This window comes from Ursus arctos, unplaced genomic scaffold (genome assembly GCF_023065955.2).
Source record: "Ursus arctos isolate Adak ecotype North America unplaced genomic scaffold, UrsArc2.0 scaffold_7, whole genome shotgun sequence".
NCBI lineage: Eukaryota > Metazoa > Chordata > Mammalia > Carnivora > Ursidae > Ursus > Ursus arctos.
The window spans coordinates 1143394-1159318 of record NW_026623089.1 but is presented as its reverse complement, the minus strand read 5'-3'; the positions used below and the strand labels follow the sequence as shown (position 1 = coordinate 1159318).

The 15925-nt window shown below is 54.3% G+C and overlaps 1 protein-coding gene across 2 annotated transcripts in view; it reads left to right on the top strand.

Annotated features, from left to right (window-relative positions):
• PPP2R2D (protein phosphatase 2 regulatory subunit Bdelta) overlaps nucleotides 1-9263 on the top strand; it is a 49707-nt gene extending 40444 nt beyond the window's left edge. For both annotated transcript variants that reach the window (XM_026494422.4, XM_026494423.4), the window contains exons 7-10: nucleotides 144-308; nucleotides 2723-2892; nucleotides 2964-3055; nucleotides 8444-9263. In XM_026494422.4, the coding sequence (XP_026350207.1) occupies nucleotides 144-308; nucleotides 2723-2892; nucleotides 2964-3055; nucleotides 8444-8723 (707 nt within the window). In that variant the 3' untranslated portion in view covers nucleotides 8724-9263. The remainder of the gene's footprint in view (nucleotides 1-143; nucleotides 309-2722; nucleotides 2893-2963; nucleotides 3056-8443) is intronic.
• Nucleotides 9264-15925: the final 6662 nt, after the last annotated feature.

Below are 15925 nucleotides of genomic sequence, written 5' to 3'. Positions count from 1 at the left end.
GGCGTGCGCCTCTGCGTACAGGGTGTGGGACCGGCTCCTGTACGCGTCTGCCCCCACCTCTTGCTGTGGGGCGGTTCGCCCCTGACGGTGGCTCGAATGTGGACTAAAGCCCGCCACGCGCTCTGCCTTAACTGCGCCTCCAGACATCGTGGACATCAAGCCTGCGAACATGGAGGAGCTGACGGAGGTGATCACCGCGGCCGAGTTCCACCCGCACCAGTGCAACGTGTTTGTGTACAGCAGCAGCAAGGGGACCGTCCGACTGTGTGACATGCGCTCCTCAGCCCTGTGTGACAGACACTCCAAGTGTAAGTCCTAGACGGCTCAGAATGTCTCACGTTAATCCTCTGTTTTCCAGCCGCGAGACCATCTCCAGAGACTTGGCATCTCTTCTGGTCTCCTTATCCCCGTGCAGGCATAGGAGCTGCTTTTGATCCCGAGTCCCAGGGTGGCTCGTTGGGGGGCCACTGCTGGCATCACGTGGGCCGTGAGGCCGTGCTCCCGTGGCCTCCCCGTTAGCTGTCCCCTGGTGGGCAGCCCATAGTGTTCCTCCCGCCCAGAATCTCAGGGCTTCCCCAGAGGCCTCCCCGGCCGGGTCCAGCCGAGAACATCTGTCGCCTCTACCTCCGCGCATTGGGACCTCGGCTGAGGCTGCTGGAGCATCTGTCTCATGACGGCTCTCAGCTGTCGGGATGGGCTCTGTTCACAGTGGGCTTTGCTGGACTTGAACCAGTTCCCTCAGGTGAAGTTCTAGTGCTTTAATCCTCTGAGCCTTGAAGTTTCTTCTAGGTGAGGAAGGTTTTGTTTTTATGTTTAGCCATAAATAGGCCCGACCTTCCAGGAAACCGAATGTGTGTGTGTGTCGTGCGTTAGGTCCCATGAGGGGGCTGGACCGTGTGCTGGAGGCACTGCTGATGTTCCTCACAGTCCCCTGACAGGTCAGACCAGCCTGTCGGAGGAAGTGCCTTGGATTTTCATTTCCTGTGACGCTTTCTCGTCTGGTGAAGTCCATTCGTGGATCGCTGTGTCTGGGGAGTCTCCCGTATGAAATGGAGCAATGCCAGCGGGGCCTGGTGTTAGATGTGCTCGCTCCAACTGGTTCTCAGTAACCTTCTTGCCTTACTCTCGTTTTTCTACGGCTGTGTTTTAGAGAATGCCTCCTGTGGGACTCCCGCAAGGAAGAACGAGCCTCGTGTAACGTTGGCCTGTGTCTTTCAAAAGAATATTCTTTTGTTGTTGTTTTTAGTAATCTCTACACCCAACGTGGGGCTTGAACTCACAACCCCAAGATAAGGAGTTGCACGCTCCACCGACTGAGGCAGCCAGGCGCCCCTCAAGATAATATTTTTGAGTAAATCATTTTAGATTCCAGAAGTAGTTTTTGTCAACAGAGTAGTTTGAGTAAATGCTTGGTAGTGCCACTGGTTAAAATTAACTTCAGGGGCGCCTGGGTGGCACAGCGGTTGAGCGTCTGCCTTCGGCTCAGGGCGTGATCCCGGCGATCTGGGATCGAGCCCCACATCAGGCTCCTCCGCTGTGAGCCTGCTTCTTCCTCTCCCACTCCCCCTGCTTGTGTTCCCTCTCTCGCTAGCTGTCTCTATCTCTGTCGAATAAATAAATAAAATCTTTAAAAAAAAAAAAAAAAAATTAACTTCAAATGCAGAGGCAAGAAACATGGGTTTCTACGTTTAAAAAAATAAATAAGTAAATAAATAAAGCAGCTTAAAATGAGGAAGTGCTCACTCGAAGTTTCCTGAGCTGAGGGCATGGTGGTGCGATCAGGGGTCAGGGGTCTGGTGGAGTCTCTGGGGTCTCTACCACGGTGCAGGTGGAGGGCCATTGAGTTTCTTCTGAGAAAGCAAAACCTGTAGGAGAAAGGAAGGTCTGCTAAGGAAGCATCTGGAATCTTTCTCAAAGGACTAATTCTGTTTTGTTATGTGGAGCTTGACTCCTGAACAGCAGACACAGACCCTTTTTCCTGACGGGCTTTGGTGTATGGGACCATTGTGGAGGTTACAGTCTGGACCCAGTGTTCTAGGTGACGCTGTTTCCGTCTTCCCGTGATATGGACGGGACGGGTCTGCACGTGGCTCGCTGGGGCCTGGGCTGCTTAGACCCGCAGGTATTCGGTAGCAGCCTGTGGTCAGCACAGGAATTCTTGACCAAAAGGCACGTGGGAGTGTGCTGAGGGGCTTTTCCAGCCACAGCCTGGGGCCTCAGGCACGGATGTGGTGCTCCTGAGTCTGAGTGAGATGGTGGGCCTGTGTTTCTGACACTGTCCCTTGGCAGTCAGTGGCACTGGGACGTCTCATCCAAGTCTCTTGAGCTCAGAAATTGAAGGCCGGAAGACATACTGAGATCAGGAAGATCAGAAGCGTGAGTGGTGTGCAGTCTGCAGCCTCTGGAGTCCCCAGGGAAGGCCTAGGGACTTGAACGTGGTTTGTTCTCTGGGTTTGTTGTTTTGTGGGTTGGGTTTGTTTGGGGGGGGGGCTTGTTCTTTTGTTGTTGTTGTTTTTAAAGAGGGTGAGTGGGGCGAGGGGCAGAGGAAGACGGAGAGAGAATCCCAAGTAGACTCTGTGCTGAGCGCGGAGCCCGACACGGGGCTCGATCCCACAACTCTGAGATCAGGACCTGAGCTGAAATCACTTAACCAACCCCACCACCCAGGCGTCCCTGTGTTCTCTGGTTTTTAAACAGAAGCTGAAAACTTTGTGTTTTTCAGTTTTTGAGGAACCTGAAGACCCCAGCAGTAGGTCCTTCTTCTCAGAGATAATCTCCTCCATCTCTGACGTAAAATTCAGTCACAGCGGTCGCTACATGATGACCCGAGACTACCTGTCGGTGAAGGTGTGGGACCTCAACATGGAGAGCCGGCCTGTGGAGACCCACCAGGTGAGGCCACCGCGCAGGGACGGCGCCCACCTGCGCACAACGCTTTCTAACCTTCCTGTGGTTTCATTAAGGTCCACGAGTACCTGCGAAGCAAGCTTTGTTCTCTGTACGAAAACGACTGCATCTTTGACAAGTTCGAGTGCTGCTGGAGCGGTTCGGACAGGTAGGGCACGCGTCGTGACGGACCAGCCCTGGGCGCGTGGGCCTCAGGGCTGCCAGGCTGTGTTCTCCGGGCCACCAGCCTGTTGGAGTGGCTGGTTTAAGGTGGGGAAGAGAGGGCGTCTGAGCAGCTGTTCCCCTTAACGATCCTGTCCGTATTCAGACAGTACCCATGGCACTAAGGTTCCTTTGGGCTGTTTTTAAAATGTTTTTTAAATATTTTCAAAATAATTTTTCTTATATTATTTCCAAGATGAGTAAGAAGGAAGGACATAGGGTAAGTGTGTGGAATGGCCACGTCCCAGTTTGCCGTTTCTTCTAGAGGGAAGAAGAGGGGAAGAGGCCCTCCGAGTTCACTGTTGGCTGTGCTTGAACAGCAGGTGGGGTGGCTGACGTGAAGTCCCAGTGGCCTTTACGAGGCAGCGGCTCTCGTGTCTCGGTAGTTTTTGTGCACGTCCTTTGAAGAGGGGGATAATACCAGTACTGCTGAGGGCTGTGTCTTCGATCTCAGACAACACAGTGCCTTTCTGGTGCCAGAAAGAGACTGTTCCCCATCGTCCATAGTAAAATGGTGTGTCAGGTGGGGCCTCCCTGTGATGTGAGGGGAAGAGGGCCCGTGCTGCTGGCCGAGCCACCACAGATCTCTGCACGTGGGTCACTGAGCGCACACGTAAGCCAGTGTGAAGAGGGGGCAGGAAGCAGAAGGGACTGGGGCACCGGGCTGGCCTATGGACATCTGATCCCAGGACCCTGCTGGCTGGGTTTTCACAGTGGAAGGCTAGTGCGCTTGCAGCCTTGGGTCCACACAGTGCGCAGTGGCAGTGAGACCCTCAAGGATTATGGAAAAGGCATCATCCATCGACGTCCAGATAGGAGTCCCAAGGGAAATGTGTCTGAGACCTTACGGGGTGGGGGAAGCATAAAATCCCCTGAGAGGTGGAGCCATCGGCCCCCCGCCCCAGGATGTGGAGTCTGTACCTGGACTGGCTGCATGGTCTGGGAAAGCTAACAGAGGAGTCGGGTAGTACAAAGTAGGCAGGGCTCTGGGCATTAGGAGGAGCAAACGGCTTTGGGTCCAGGTGTTTCTCTCCTGACACACTGACCGCCGCCTCTTAGTGTTTCATGGACGCTGTGGCAGACGCGAGCCTCCGGGGCACAGGCAGCACTGGACTCCTCCCGGCCCCGCAAAGCAGCGTGTGCTTCATGCAGTCGTTTCCCAAGACCTCCAGGAGCGACACCAGGGCCTGAGCAGTGCTGCACAAGTGGGGGGGCTGGGCCCCAACCAGCACTCCCTGAGCTTCTGCAGAGAGTGGTATGCGTGCCTGCGCTTGGACGCCGTGGGGCCCAGGCACTCAGCCCAGGGAGAGAGTGCTCAGGAATCGCATGCGTGCAAACCCACCGAAAATCTGGCGGTGTTCCTCTCCCAGTACACCCAGGTCTCAGGATTTCCCAGATTAAAATCCATTTATCATGAGTGTACAGGTAAAAAGTACCAAGTACACATAGGGAAGCTACTGTGAACAAGTCAGAAACAGCAACAGAACCTGACGTCTGAGGATTCAGATACTGGAGCCATAAGTTGCAGAGTATAAGACGAGAATGCTGAAAATATTTTCAGATTAACAGAAGGAACCCTAATTATGCAAGACCCCTAAAAGTGACCTAGGAGATTTGTAAAAGAATCCAAGAGAACGTCAAGAAATGGAAAACACAGTGGTTGGAAATCACTGTGGACTTGGTAGGAGGCCCAGAGCAGCAAGAGAGACCTCGGGTTAGTGAGCCAAAGAGCGCCAGAGGTGCCTGGCGCAGGCGCAGCATGGGCTGGCAGGTCGGGCACAGCAGGGGGTATTGCACAGTGAAATGCGGAGGCGTGCCCAGGAGTGTGTGTGGCACGGCAACAGCCCGGGATTTTCTGTAGCTCACGGAAGACTGAGCACGTGCATTCAGGGAGCACAGAAATCCACGTCTGTGTCAGAATGAAATCGCAGGGCAGCAGAAGCAGAGATGATCTTAAAAGCAGCCATCAAAAACCTGACGCGCTACTTTGAAGAACAGACGGTCAGGCTGAGAGGGGCCCGCTCAGCACGGCGGACACACAGAAGGTAGCGTGACGCAGCGCCTTGTCCTCCCTTCAGCGAGCGTGCTGGGACACAGCTGCCGTCAGCCTGGTGGTGTGTGTTGAGACGAGAATCACCCAGAATGTGTGCAGTAAAGGTGCTTTCAGGGGCGCCTGGGGGACTCAGTCAGTTAAGCGTCTGCCTTCAGCTTAGGTCATGATCTCAGGGTCATGGGTTCGAGTTCCCCATCGGGCTCCCTGCTTGGCAGGGAGGCTGCTTCTCCCTCTCTCTCTGCTGCTCCCCCTGCTTGTGCTCTCTGTCAAATAAATAAATAAAATGTTTAAAGAAAAAAAAATGCTTTCAGATGGAGAGCAGTACACCCTGACAGGGAGCTCATGAAATCTAGAGGGCGCGCTTCCAGGAAAGGACACCATCTCCGAAAGCGGGTGTGAGACCCAGGGAGCCAGGCAGGCACCGCTGGCCCTAGCCCTGCCAGCAAAGCTAAGGAACGTTGGCTCTGAATGATACTGATTTGTCTGAATTGGTTGTCTGTGTTTGGGGTGGGGGCCGGTTACAGCTGTCCGTCAGCCAGAGCACACAAGCTCTGAGTGTTGTAAAGGCTGGGCCAGAGCCCTGGGAGAGCACCACTCGTACCCGCGACACTGCCGACTTCCGAAGCCCTGGGTCCCACGGTGAAGAAAACATGAGGAACTTCACCTACATTTACATGGTAAATTTATTTACATTGGAATACAACAATAAAAATGAAACCCGCAAGAGCAGGTATAACTAGCAAAGAAAGAAGTATCCAGAATATGCAGAGAATTCTTAGTCAGTAGGAAAGTGACAGCTTAGAAATGGGAATTCATAGAAATGGGAAGAAAATGGATAAAAATGCTCGTCCTTTGTAGGAGTCAGCAGGTCAGAGTGACCAGGATGCCCTCTCGCAGCTTTCACAACGACAGGGATGTCGGGCTCGGGGGTGGAGGCTGATGGCCTTGACTGTGGCTCTTGTTTGGGTACTGGCAGCGGCCCTCGGGGGTCAGGAACCTCGTGCACATACAGGCAAGAAAACATGTTCAGAAACAGGAAGTAGTGAATGCCTACAGGAGCCCCAGGCACTTGTCTGTTCATGACCTACGATACTAAGAATGATAGATGATCTCACAAGGGTAAAGAGCAAAGAAAGCATGTTGTTGGAAGAATGTGATTTGGTGACTTCTGTGTCATCTAGAACGTACGAGACGGTTGCGTTTTTAAGAATGTGTGACTGTTCGAAATGTAAACATGTATGGGAATGACCCTCCGTGAAGACTGACCGCCCCACTAGGGACCCAGGGTGGGAGACCAGTCTTCCTAGACCGAGCTGGCAGTGGCTGTCTTTATGCCTCTTGGTATATCCGAAATACTGAAAAATGCCCTTAAATTAATTACCCATCCCCAGGAACATCCGAAGGCTTTCTAGTAGCATTTACCTGTTCTTTCATCCCCGCAGACAGGAAGTGCCTGTCAAGGGACGGTGTGACGTGGGGGGGACCTGCTCTCTGCCCAGGGCCATGCTGTCGCGTGCCACCACTTGGCTGTAGTCAGGTTGTCTAGCAAAAATGCACATAGCCACTTGCTCCTGAGTCCACTTGGCCACCAGGGCACAGGCAGACACCTGGCCAGGTGCTCAGGAAGGTGGTCACTTAGGCAGTTGGCGTCACTGGACCAGTGCAGTGGGAACGCCGACCTCCTGTGCAGGCGTGGCGGTCAGAGTCCGCAGAAATGACGAGTCTGTATTGAGGTTGGTCTGCTTTCGTTTCTCCCAGGCCCCAGCAGTTCTAATCAGCGCCCATAATAAAACAGCCTCGTCCTGAAAGAATCCCGTCTGGCTCTGCGTTCCGGGGGCTGCGGTGGGTCCGCTTGAGCGTGAGGAGCATGGGTGTAAGCTGCGCGTCGGCACGCTCCCTGCTTAGCCTTCCGAGGACGTCGTCTTGCGCACGAGGCTGAGCCGCAGAGCGTCGCGGGCTGGGCGGCCCTGGCGCTGTGCACTCCTGGGGTTCAAGAGCAGAAGTAGAACAAGTGGAGCCGCGAGTAGTCTTTCCTGAGTTCACCCTGTTTTCTGGGCGCGGTTTTAGGTGAGGTTAGTGACACCGTGAGGGACTTGCCTGCCACCAGGGTCAGCCGCTAGCCATGCCTCAATGAGACGGGAGGCCGTGGGCTCCTCGGAGGAGACCACAGGGAGCCGCCAGGACCGGGCTGTGCCGCCAACAGGGTCCATGGGGCAAGGTCTGAACCCCCTCCCTGTCTGCAGTGGGGTTTGTTCTAAAGCCACAGGCCAAATCATGGCAGCACTTGCTGTAAGCCATTTTCCTCTAGTGTTATAGAAAAAGACCGAAGTTTCTATCAGTGTAACAAATGTTTTCAGCTGTAGAGACGGTGGAAGCCGTCAGAATTCTGGAGAAATAAGAACGTGGGCAGCACGGGGACGCCTGGGTGGCTCAGTCGTTAGGCGTCTGCCTTGGGCTCAGGTCATGATCCCAGGGTCCTGGGATCGAGCCCCGCTTCGGGCTCCCTGCTAAGCGGGAAGCCTGCTTCTCCCTCTCCCGCTCCCCCTGCTTGTGTTCCCTCTCGCTGGCTCTCTCTGTCAAATAAAATCTTTGAAAAAAAAGAAGATCGTGGGCAGCATGGCAGCGTCTGAGATCCGCACTGAGGTCTAGGACATTTCCCCTTTGTGTTCCTGTTGCTTCCTGGGAAAGAACTTTTTGACGTCAAAATGAATTAAAAAGTATTCTTTGGGCAACTGTGTACTGTGCTGGGACAAGCCTGACTAATGTCCACCGAGCGCAAACCAGCTCTGAACTGTTGACAGAGTTGCAAGTATTCAAGACCTGAAAGTAAATCACACTGTTACTCATGGCTGGGACAGAGGAGTGCGTCGGGTTTTTTACTTTTTAAAGATGCACTAATGTGGAGTTCCTGGCTGGCTCAGTCAGAAGAGCACGGGACTTGTGATCTCCTGGGTGTGAGTTCGAGCCCCATGCTGGGTGTAGAGATCACTTTAAAAAAAAAAAAGTGTAATGAAAAGTGTGACTGTTCTTTTTTCCCTTCTCTGTACTATTTATTTTTGCTGACGTGATTGCACATATGCAGTTCAGTGGGGAATTTTCATTGCATTTCTCTCCTGACCATTCTTAGTGTCGGTTCTCATTCCTAGAAATGGTCTTGTCACATAGAGGAGGGGTGAGGGAAGGTCGCCCGCGCTGGCGTCCCGGGGGCTGGGCCCACATGCGGCGGGGGTGTCGAGCGCGTCGTCCTTGACAAGCGTTACTCTCTCTTCTTGTCTTGAGCAGTGCGATCATGACCGGGTCCTACAACAACTTCTTCAGGATGTTTGATCGGAATGCACGGCGGGACGTCACGCTGGAAGCTTCCCGGGAGAACAGCAAGCCTCGAGCCAGCTTGAAGCCTCGGAAGGTGTGCACCGGCGGCAAGAGGAAGAAGGACGAGATTAGTGTGGACAGTCTGGACTTCAACAAGAAGATCCTGCACACGGCCTGGCACCCGGCCGAGAACATCATCGCCGTGGCCGCCACCAACAACCTGTACATCTTCCAGGACAAAGTCAACTAAGGAAGCCTGCGCGTGCGGGGACTGAGCCCGGCCGTCTTCTCGGAGGAGGGGCGCTGTCCTCCTCCCTGTGAGGAGCAGCAAGCGCGGCCTGGCCCCTCCCAGACGGGAGGGGCCGGCCTTCCGCCTGCAGTGAGGGGGCCCGGGCCGCCGCTCCCGGGACACCTGCTCAGTGCCGAGTTGGCGGATGATGCGCAATAAAGGCCATTATCAAAATAAATGTATTTATTTCAGTCTGAGCCTTCCTTTCCAGTTTGTAGACCAAAAAGTTAACACCTGAGAGAAAAGTTGTCTGATGGAACGTCTGTCTTTCTGCAACTCTTACCCCCCCACCCCCATCACACTCGGGCCTTCACACGCGTGTGCCGCCGTGTCCCCCCGCCCTGCGCCTTCCTCCGAGCCCAGGCGGCCCCCGTTGAGGGCATGGGCTCCCCGAGCAGGCTCAGGCAGCTTTACTCCCCCCACACCTGTATCTACCGTCACACCTTCTGGTGCGGCCACTGAATAAAAGCAACACACTATAAAAAGTGTTTTTAAACCCAAGACAAGTATTGGCTTTTTATTTGCTTTCCTTGCACATGATGAAATTCTGCAAAATCGTGCTTTGGAACAGTGAGAAACGTGTGTCCTCTGAACCTGTCCGTCCCAAACTCGGTAACTCTGCTTTGTTTCTGTGGAAATAGTGCAGGTAACGCGCCAGGTAAGGTCTGCGGACCTGAACTCGGACCGCCTATGAGAAGGAGCCCTGCGAGCAGCAGGACGGCTGCTATAAAACAGCTGGGTTCCGGTACGCCTCCGGTTCACAGCCGGAACACTGACGTGCTTGCTTTTAAAACCTTTTTAGAGTACTTGTGGGAGGGATATTCTTTTTAAAAATTGCTGAAATTACATGCATGCTGAATTTCATATTGCTGAAAATGCGGCAGAGGCAACTGTGACTGCGTGCGGACACCCCGCCTTGGGGTGTATTTGCAAAGTAGGCCCTTTGATACCAGAAATCAGCATTTCCCAAGATGAAACAGACGCATGACGGTGCTAAGTGACTGGCCCTTCCTGGCATTTTTACACACGGGCCCAAATCCCAGTGTCCTCCAGGGGCGGGAGCGCCGGGGCGCCTGCACTGCTCTTGAAATTTTAAGGCGTATTTTGCTTACTTACGATATGGATCTGTAAGAACAAATGTCTCGAATTAATGTTAATGGAATGCCACTTTAATTCACATTCAGTTAGAAATGGAGAATTTAAAAGTACAATTAATTAAAAAAATAATTCCTACTGCATATCCATGGTGGCACAATTGACAGATCTGAGGTGTGGCGCGGAGTTCTCGATCCCCCCTGGTCCTTCAGAAAAAAGGTCTAATGGGATTGTATGTATGTGTTCCCCTATTTTGATCACAAGGTGTAATAAATTTTAAATGTTTACCTGGATTTGCACTGTGTGTTCGGACAGCTTTTCCCACCACGTAGACAGCGGGCCTTCCGTGTCACGGAGGGGACCCAGCCGAAGGGAAGCGCTGTCCCCGCGGCCACCGCAGCCTTGCCCTTTTCTCCTTTACAGTTACAGACATTGTCTCTGTTCCTGGAAGTCCGCTGTGGGACTTGTTTTCATTCTTAGAATTCTGTGCTGCTGTTTTCCTTGACGCTTTCGTGCTGTCTAGGCCCGTGACCTGGGTTGGGGTGAATGCGCTTTATTCATGTGTGGATTTAGACACGCTATTTTTTTTTTTTTAAGAAAAATCAAGTTTCTAATTAGAAGCTAGTGTAAGACTCAAGAGTCTGGTGGTCCGCTGTCCACAAGTCATTGCCGTTCACGGTGGGACAACAGCAAAGGCCAAGTCTCTGCCCGCTCTTCTCCAAGGAGCTCAGTGGCCCTATTTTCACAGCCGGAGGCCGTCCCCGGAGTCCACGCGTGTGGGCAAGTCCTTGCGTAAGGGGGTTGAGGAGAACGTCCGAATTGGAGACGTCTTTCGCACTGTGCTCTGTGCAGAGGTGGGGGGGAGCCCGGACTGAGTAGCCTGGGTGACGGCGACTCCTCGGCTCCGTCGGTGAAGGAACGGCAGGTGCCTGTGGTCTGGAGGACGTCGTTCTGGGCACACTGCTGCAGTCGGAGGTGGGGTTGGCGCTAGGGTCCCGCCAGCGGTGTTAAGTGGGGATGGAACCATCATTTCCGTCACGACCTGGCTTGCGTGCTCAGCAGGAGCGTGTAGAAGTCGAGAACAGTACCGTGCAAGCTGGTGTGAAAACTAACCAAGACCCTGGTCCTTGGGCCTTCGCGGTGGAGGGGGGTGGCACCCGGGGCCCACAGACAGCAGCCTTCAGGCCTCGGCCTGCCAACCCCAAGTTCTGCACTCACTGGAAAGGCCCGCTGGCGGGGGCAGCTCACAGCTGCCTGGCCAGGCTCGACCGTGCTGCCGTGGGTCCCGCCCTCGGTGCACGGGGCTCCTTTGGGCCCACAGCAGGGGGCACCCCCGGAAGCTGAGCGTGTTCCCCCACAAGGGGTCTCCACACCAGCTGGGGACGGTGCTGGGGGCCAAGTATGGGTGGGGTAGGGACCACACGTGGGTAAAAGGCAGCCCCTCCCCCCCCACACACACAGGGCTGTCACGGGCAGTGATGGGTGTCACTGGCCTGGGCGCTAATGCCGGTGGTGACAACCCCCTCCTACTGGGTGCTCGCGGAATGCCGGCCCTCAACTGAGGGCTGTCCTCACACCAGTCTGGCGGTGGGGTACAGGTGGATGCCCTGCGGCCCACGGTCATGGTGGGGGGCTCCGGTCTGCACTCCGTGCGTCTGGGCCCCACGCTGTGTCCCCATGGGGCTGGTGAGGGGCGGGCACGGACAGGGCGCAGGGAAGGCTTCCACACCTGTGGCCCCGGAGGCATGAGCAGGGAATGACCGACAAGAACGTGTGCAGATGTCACCTGGGCCTGGAGTCCGCTGGCATCCTCCGCGCCTCGTCTGGCAGCACGTCGCTCTCCTTGGGGCGTGAGCGCAGGTGGGGTCCCGGCATCGGGTGTCCAGGGCGGGCAGCAGCCCCACTGGCCGGGAGGCTGGACTGCCGCCGTGGGGCGGGGGGGGGGGGGGTGTCACCTGGCCTGTCCTTCGTTTCCTGCCTCAGGTGGCACTCCTTCCCCGAGCACGCACCGTGCATTCACTTTCAGCTCCGTGCCGTCAAGGACGGTGAGAACCAGCGACGCCTGTGATGTCTCCAATGATGCCGAATGATCCCAGATAATCTCTGATAATCTCGGGAAGTCGCCGGAGGAGCCGTGGTCTGCAGGAGATCCCCCCCCAGGCCGCTGAGCTCTGCGTCACACGCGGCCGTGGCAACCTGGGGCACCACCACCGTCTCCACCAGGCTCCGCTCCCAGACCCAGCAGTCAGACGGAGACCGAGTCGCACAGAGGCTCCGAGCCGGTGCGGAGGCCGCTGGAGCGCAGCGGGGCCCAGACGTGCGGGCAGAGCCCTGTCCCCTCGCGGGCTTCCACGCGGCATCACACCCCTCCCCAGAATGTTCGGTGTTCCTCTGGGATGTATGGAGACAATTCACTTGTCTGCCCCAGAGCTCACCGTTAGTGTGTTTTGTAGGACGAGGAGCATGAGTTTGTTATCCAAGCACTTTCAGGGGAAAGCATGTTCTCTAAACTCGAAGTATCTTAATGCCGCATCGTTCTATGGTTGTCGTTAGAAATGGCGTCTTCCTTTGTTTCACTGAGGTGTGACGAACACAGACGAGTTTCAGGTGGACAGTGTGACTCGGTGTTTGCTGTGTTGGGAAGTGACCACCACAGCGACTCTGGTTAGCATCCGTCACCACATACGGTCACAAAATGCTGTATCTTGTGATGAGAACGTCTAAGACCTACTCCCTCAGCAACTTCCACACACACAACTGTGTGACCTGTAGTCACCACACCCCGAATTACGTCCCCACGGCTTTAGTTTCTAACTGGACATTTGTGCCTTTTCACTCATTCTCCCCATTTCTCCCACAGCCCCCCCTCCACTCGGGCAACCACCAGTCTATTCAGTGTGTCTGTGAGCTTGGTTTTTGGTTTTTGCTTTGCTTTTAGATTCCACACAGAGGGGCGCCTGGGTGGCTCAGTCGGTTCAATGTCTACCTTCAGCTCAGGTCATGATCTCAGGGTCCTGGGATCGAGTCCTGCATCGGGCTCCCTGCTCCGCGGGGAGTCTGCTTCTCTCTCTTCCTCTGCTCCCTCCGCCCTGCTTGTGCTCTCTCTCTGCCTCTCAAATAAAATCTTAAAAAAGATTCCACATAGAAGCGGGATCATGCTGTTTGACTTCATTCACTGAGCATCGTGCCATCAAGGTCCATCCGTGTTGAAAATGAAGGAAATGGCAAGATTTCCTTCTGTTTTACGGCTGAGTAATATTCCTGCGCACGTGTAAGTGCGGGAGCGAGAGGGAAGGAGAGACAGCACAGTTTACCCATTTATCCATGGATGGACACTTAGCTTGTTTCCAAATCCTGGCTGTTGTAAATAATACCGTGAACATGGTGGGGTGTAGATACCTTCAAATCAGTGTTTTCCTTTTCTTCAGATGTGTACCTGGAAGTGCAATTTCTGGGTCGCAGGGTGGCTCTGTTTTTAACTGTTTGAGGAGCCCCCATACTGTTGTCCACAGTGGCCGCCCCAGCTTGCATTCCCACCAGCGGCACGAGGGTTTTTCACATCCTCGCCAATACCTGTTGTTTCTCGGGTTTTCTATTTTTAGCCATTCCCACAGGTGTGAGGTGACGTCTCATTGTGGTTTTGATTTGCATTTGCCTCATGACCAGTGATGTTGGGCATCTTTTCATGTGTCTGTTGGTCGCCTGGATGTCTTCTTCGGAGAAATGTCTGCTCATGTCTTCTGCCCACTTTTAATCCAATCGACTTGTTACCATGAAGTCGTAGGAATTATTTAGAATATTAGCCATCAGATATACAATTTACAGGTATTTTCTCCTGCTTGGTAGGTTTGTTTCACCAGGTTGATGGCTTCCTTCAGGGAGCATAAGACCTTTAGTTCAGTGTGGTCCCACTGGTTCATTTTTGCTTCTGTTGCTCTTGCATTTCGTGTCAAATACAAAAAACCATCACCAAGATCAGGGTCGGGGAGGTGACTGCCTATTTTTTTCTGGCTTTTGGTTTCAGGTCTTAAATTCATTGTTGGGTGTTTTTAATAATTTTTTTAAAGATTTTATTTTATTTTTAAGATTTATTTTAGGGGCACTTTGGTGGCTCAGTCAGTTAAGTGTCTGCCTTCAGCTCAGGTCAGGATCCCAGGGTCCTGGGGTCGAGCCCATCGGGCTCCCTGCTTGGCGGGGAGTCTGTTCCTCCCTCTCCCTCTGCTCTCCCCCCACTTGTACCCTCTCTGCCTCAAATAAATAAAATCTTTTAAAACAATTTATTTTAGAGAGTGCGTGAGCAGGCGCAGGGGCAATGAGAGAGGGAGGTTCCCCTGAGTGCAGAGCTTGATGCGGGGATCCAACTCACGACCCCGGGATCATGACCTGAGCCGAAATCAAGAGCCGGCCGCTTAATCCACTGAGCCACCCAGGTGCCCCAAGATTTTATTTTTTTTTTTTATTTTTTTTTTTATTTTTTTTAAAGATTTTATTTATTTATTCAACAGAGAGAGAGACAGCCAGAGAGAGAGGGAACACAAGCAGGGGGAGTGGGAGAGGAAGAAGCAGGCTCATAGTGGAGGAGCCTGATGTGGGGCTCGATCCCATAACGCTGGGATCACGCCCTGAGCCAAAGGCAGATGCTTAACCGCTGCGCCACCCAGGCACCCCGGTGCCCCAAGATTTTAAAGTCAGCTCTATGCCCCGTGTGGGGCTTGAACTCACAACCCCGAGATCAAGAATCACATGCTCCACCCACGGAGCCAGCCAGGCGCCCTGCGTCGTGCTGGGCGGTAGCACAGGGGTCCAGTTCTCCCAGCCCCATTCACTGAGGTGGTGGCCTTCCCCCTAGGGCTCTGGCCGCCCTGCTCGTGGGGTAACTGACCGTGTTCCGGCTCTACTAGGCTTCTTTACCGTCCAACTCCGAGTTTCCGTTTTGTGATGACTCCCCCGTGGGGCAGCCTACTGCCCTCCTACACACCTTTACCCACTCGCTCTGGCATCCACGGACTCGGCGGCTGTTTGCCTGATGGTCCCTTGTCCCGTCAGCCCTTCCGTATGTAGCTGGAATTCTAAGGGAGAAGAACTGTGCCTTTCTCCCACTGTCTGCTGTGTATCAGTGTGGACTCGGGGACGCCGGCTGGAGTCTCTGGGTCAGCGTCCATCACTGTCGTGGCTCTGCTCCTTGGTTGTGCCACTTTGGGCCCCTGCGGGTTCCTTCACCTTGGCCCCTGTGCCCTTGCGCTGTGCTGGCTTCCGAGCCCTTCCTGGCTCCCGCCCCTTGCCCTGCAATCACTGAAGAACAGTGTGAAGAACCCGATCCAGTAACCGGCCAGCCCAGTGCCGTGGACTTGGCGTTGCTCATCAGGCCCTTTGGACAAAGCTAGGAACCCACATATTTGCATGGACACTTGTGCGGACAGCTAGGACTGTGTGCTCAAGACGGTGAGCTAGTACGGCCACCCCCCCCCCATTAAAATCCACCGCTGGCTCTGGCCCACCCTGTCCCCCGTCCCCCCTGGTGCCATGTACGGGTCCTGGCTCGGCAGCTTCGTCCACCTCCCCCGCCCACCAGCGTGGCCTCCTTTACTTGTAGTAGTCAAGTTCCCGTTTGCATTCCACGTGGAATTCCTTTGAAGATGCTGGTTAGTTCGTGATTTTAGCTTTGTGAAGCACTGCTGGGGTTCTGAAGCACTGCTGGGGTTCTGAGTCAGTCACGAAAAAGGCCTATGGCTTCCTTCTCCCATTTCCCATCCCCCTACCTGCCACCACCCACCCCCGGTAGCAGCCAGTCTCCCACATTTCTATATTCGTGGGTTCTTTTTCCACAAGTGAGCAGTTCTGTGTCTATTTTCTTTGGCTTTTTTTTTTTTTTAAGATTTTTATTTATTTGACAGAGAGAGAGACAGGCAATTACAGAGGGAACACAGGGGGAGTGGGAGGAAGAAGCAGGCTCCCAGCAGAGGAGCCAGATGTGGGGCTCGATCCCAGAACGCTGGGATCATGCCCTGAGCCGAAGGCAGACGCTTAACGACTGAGCCACCCAGGCACCCCTCTTTGGCTCTTTTTTG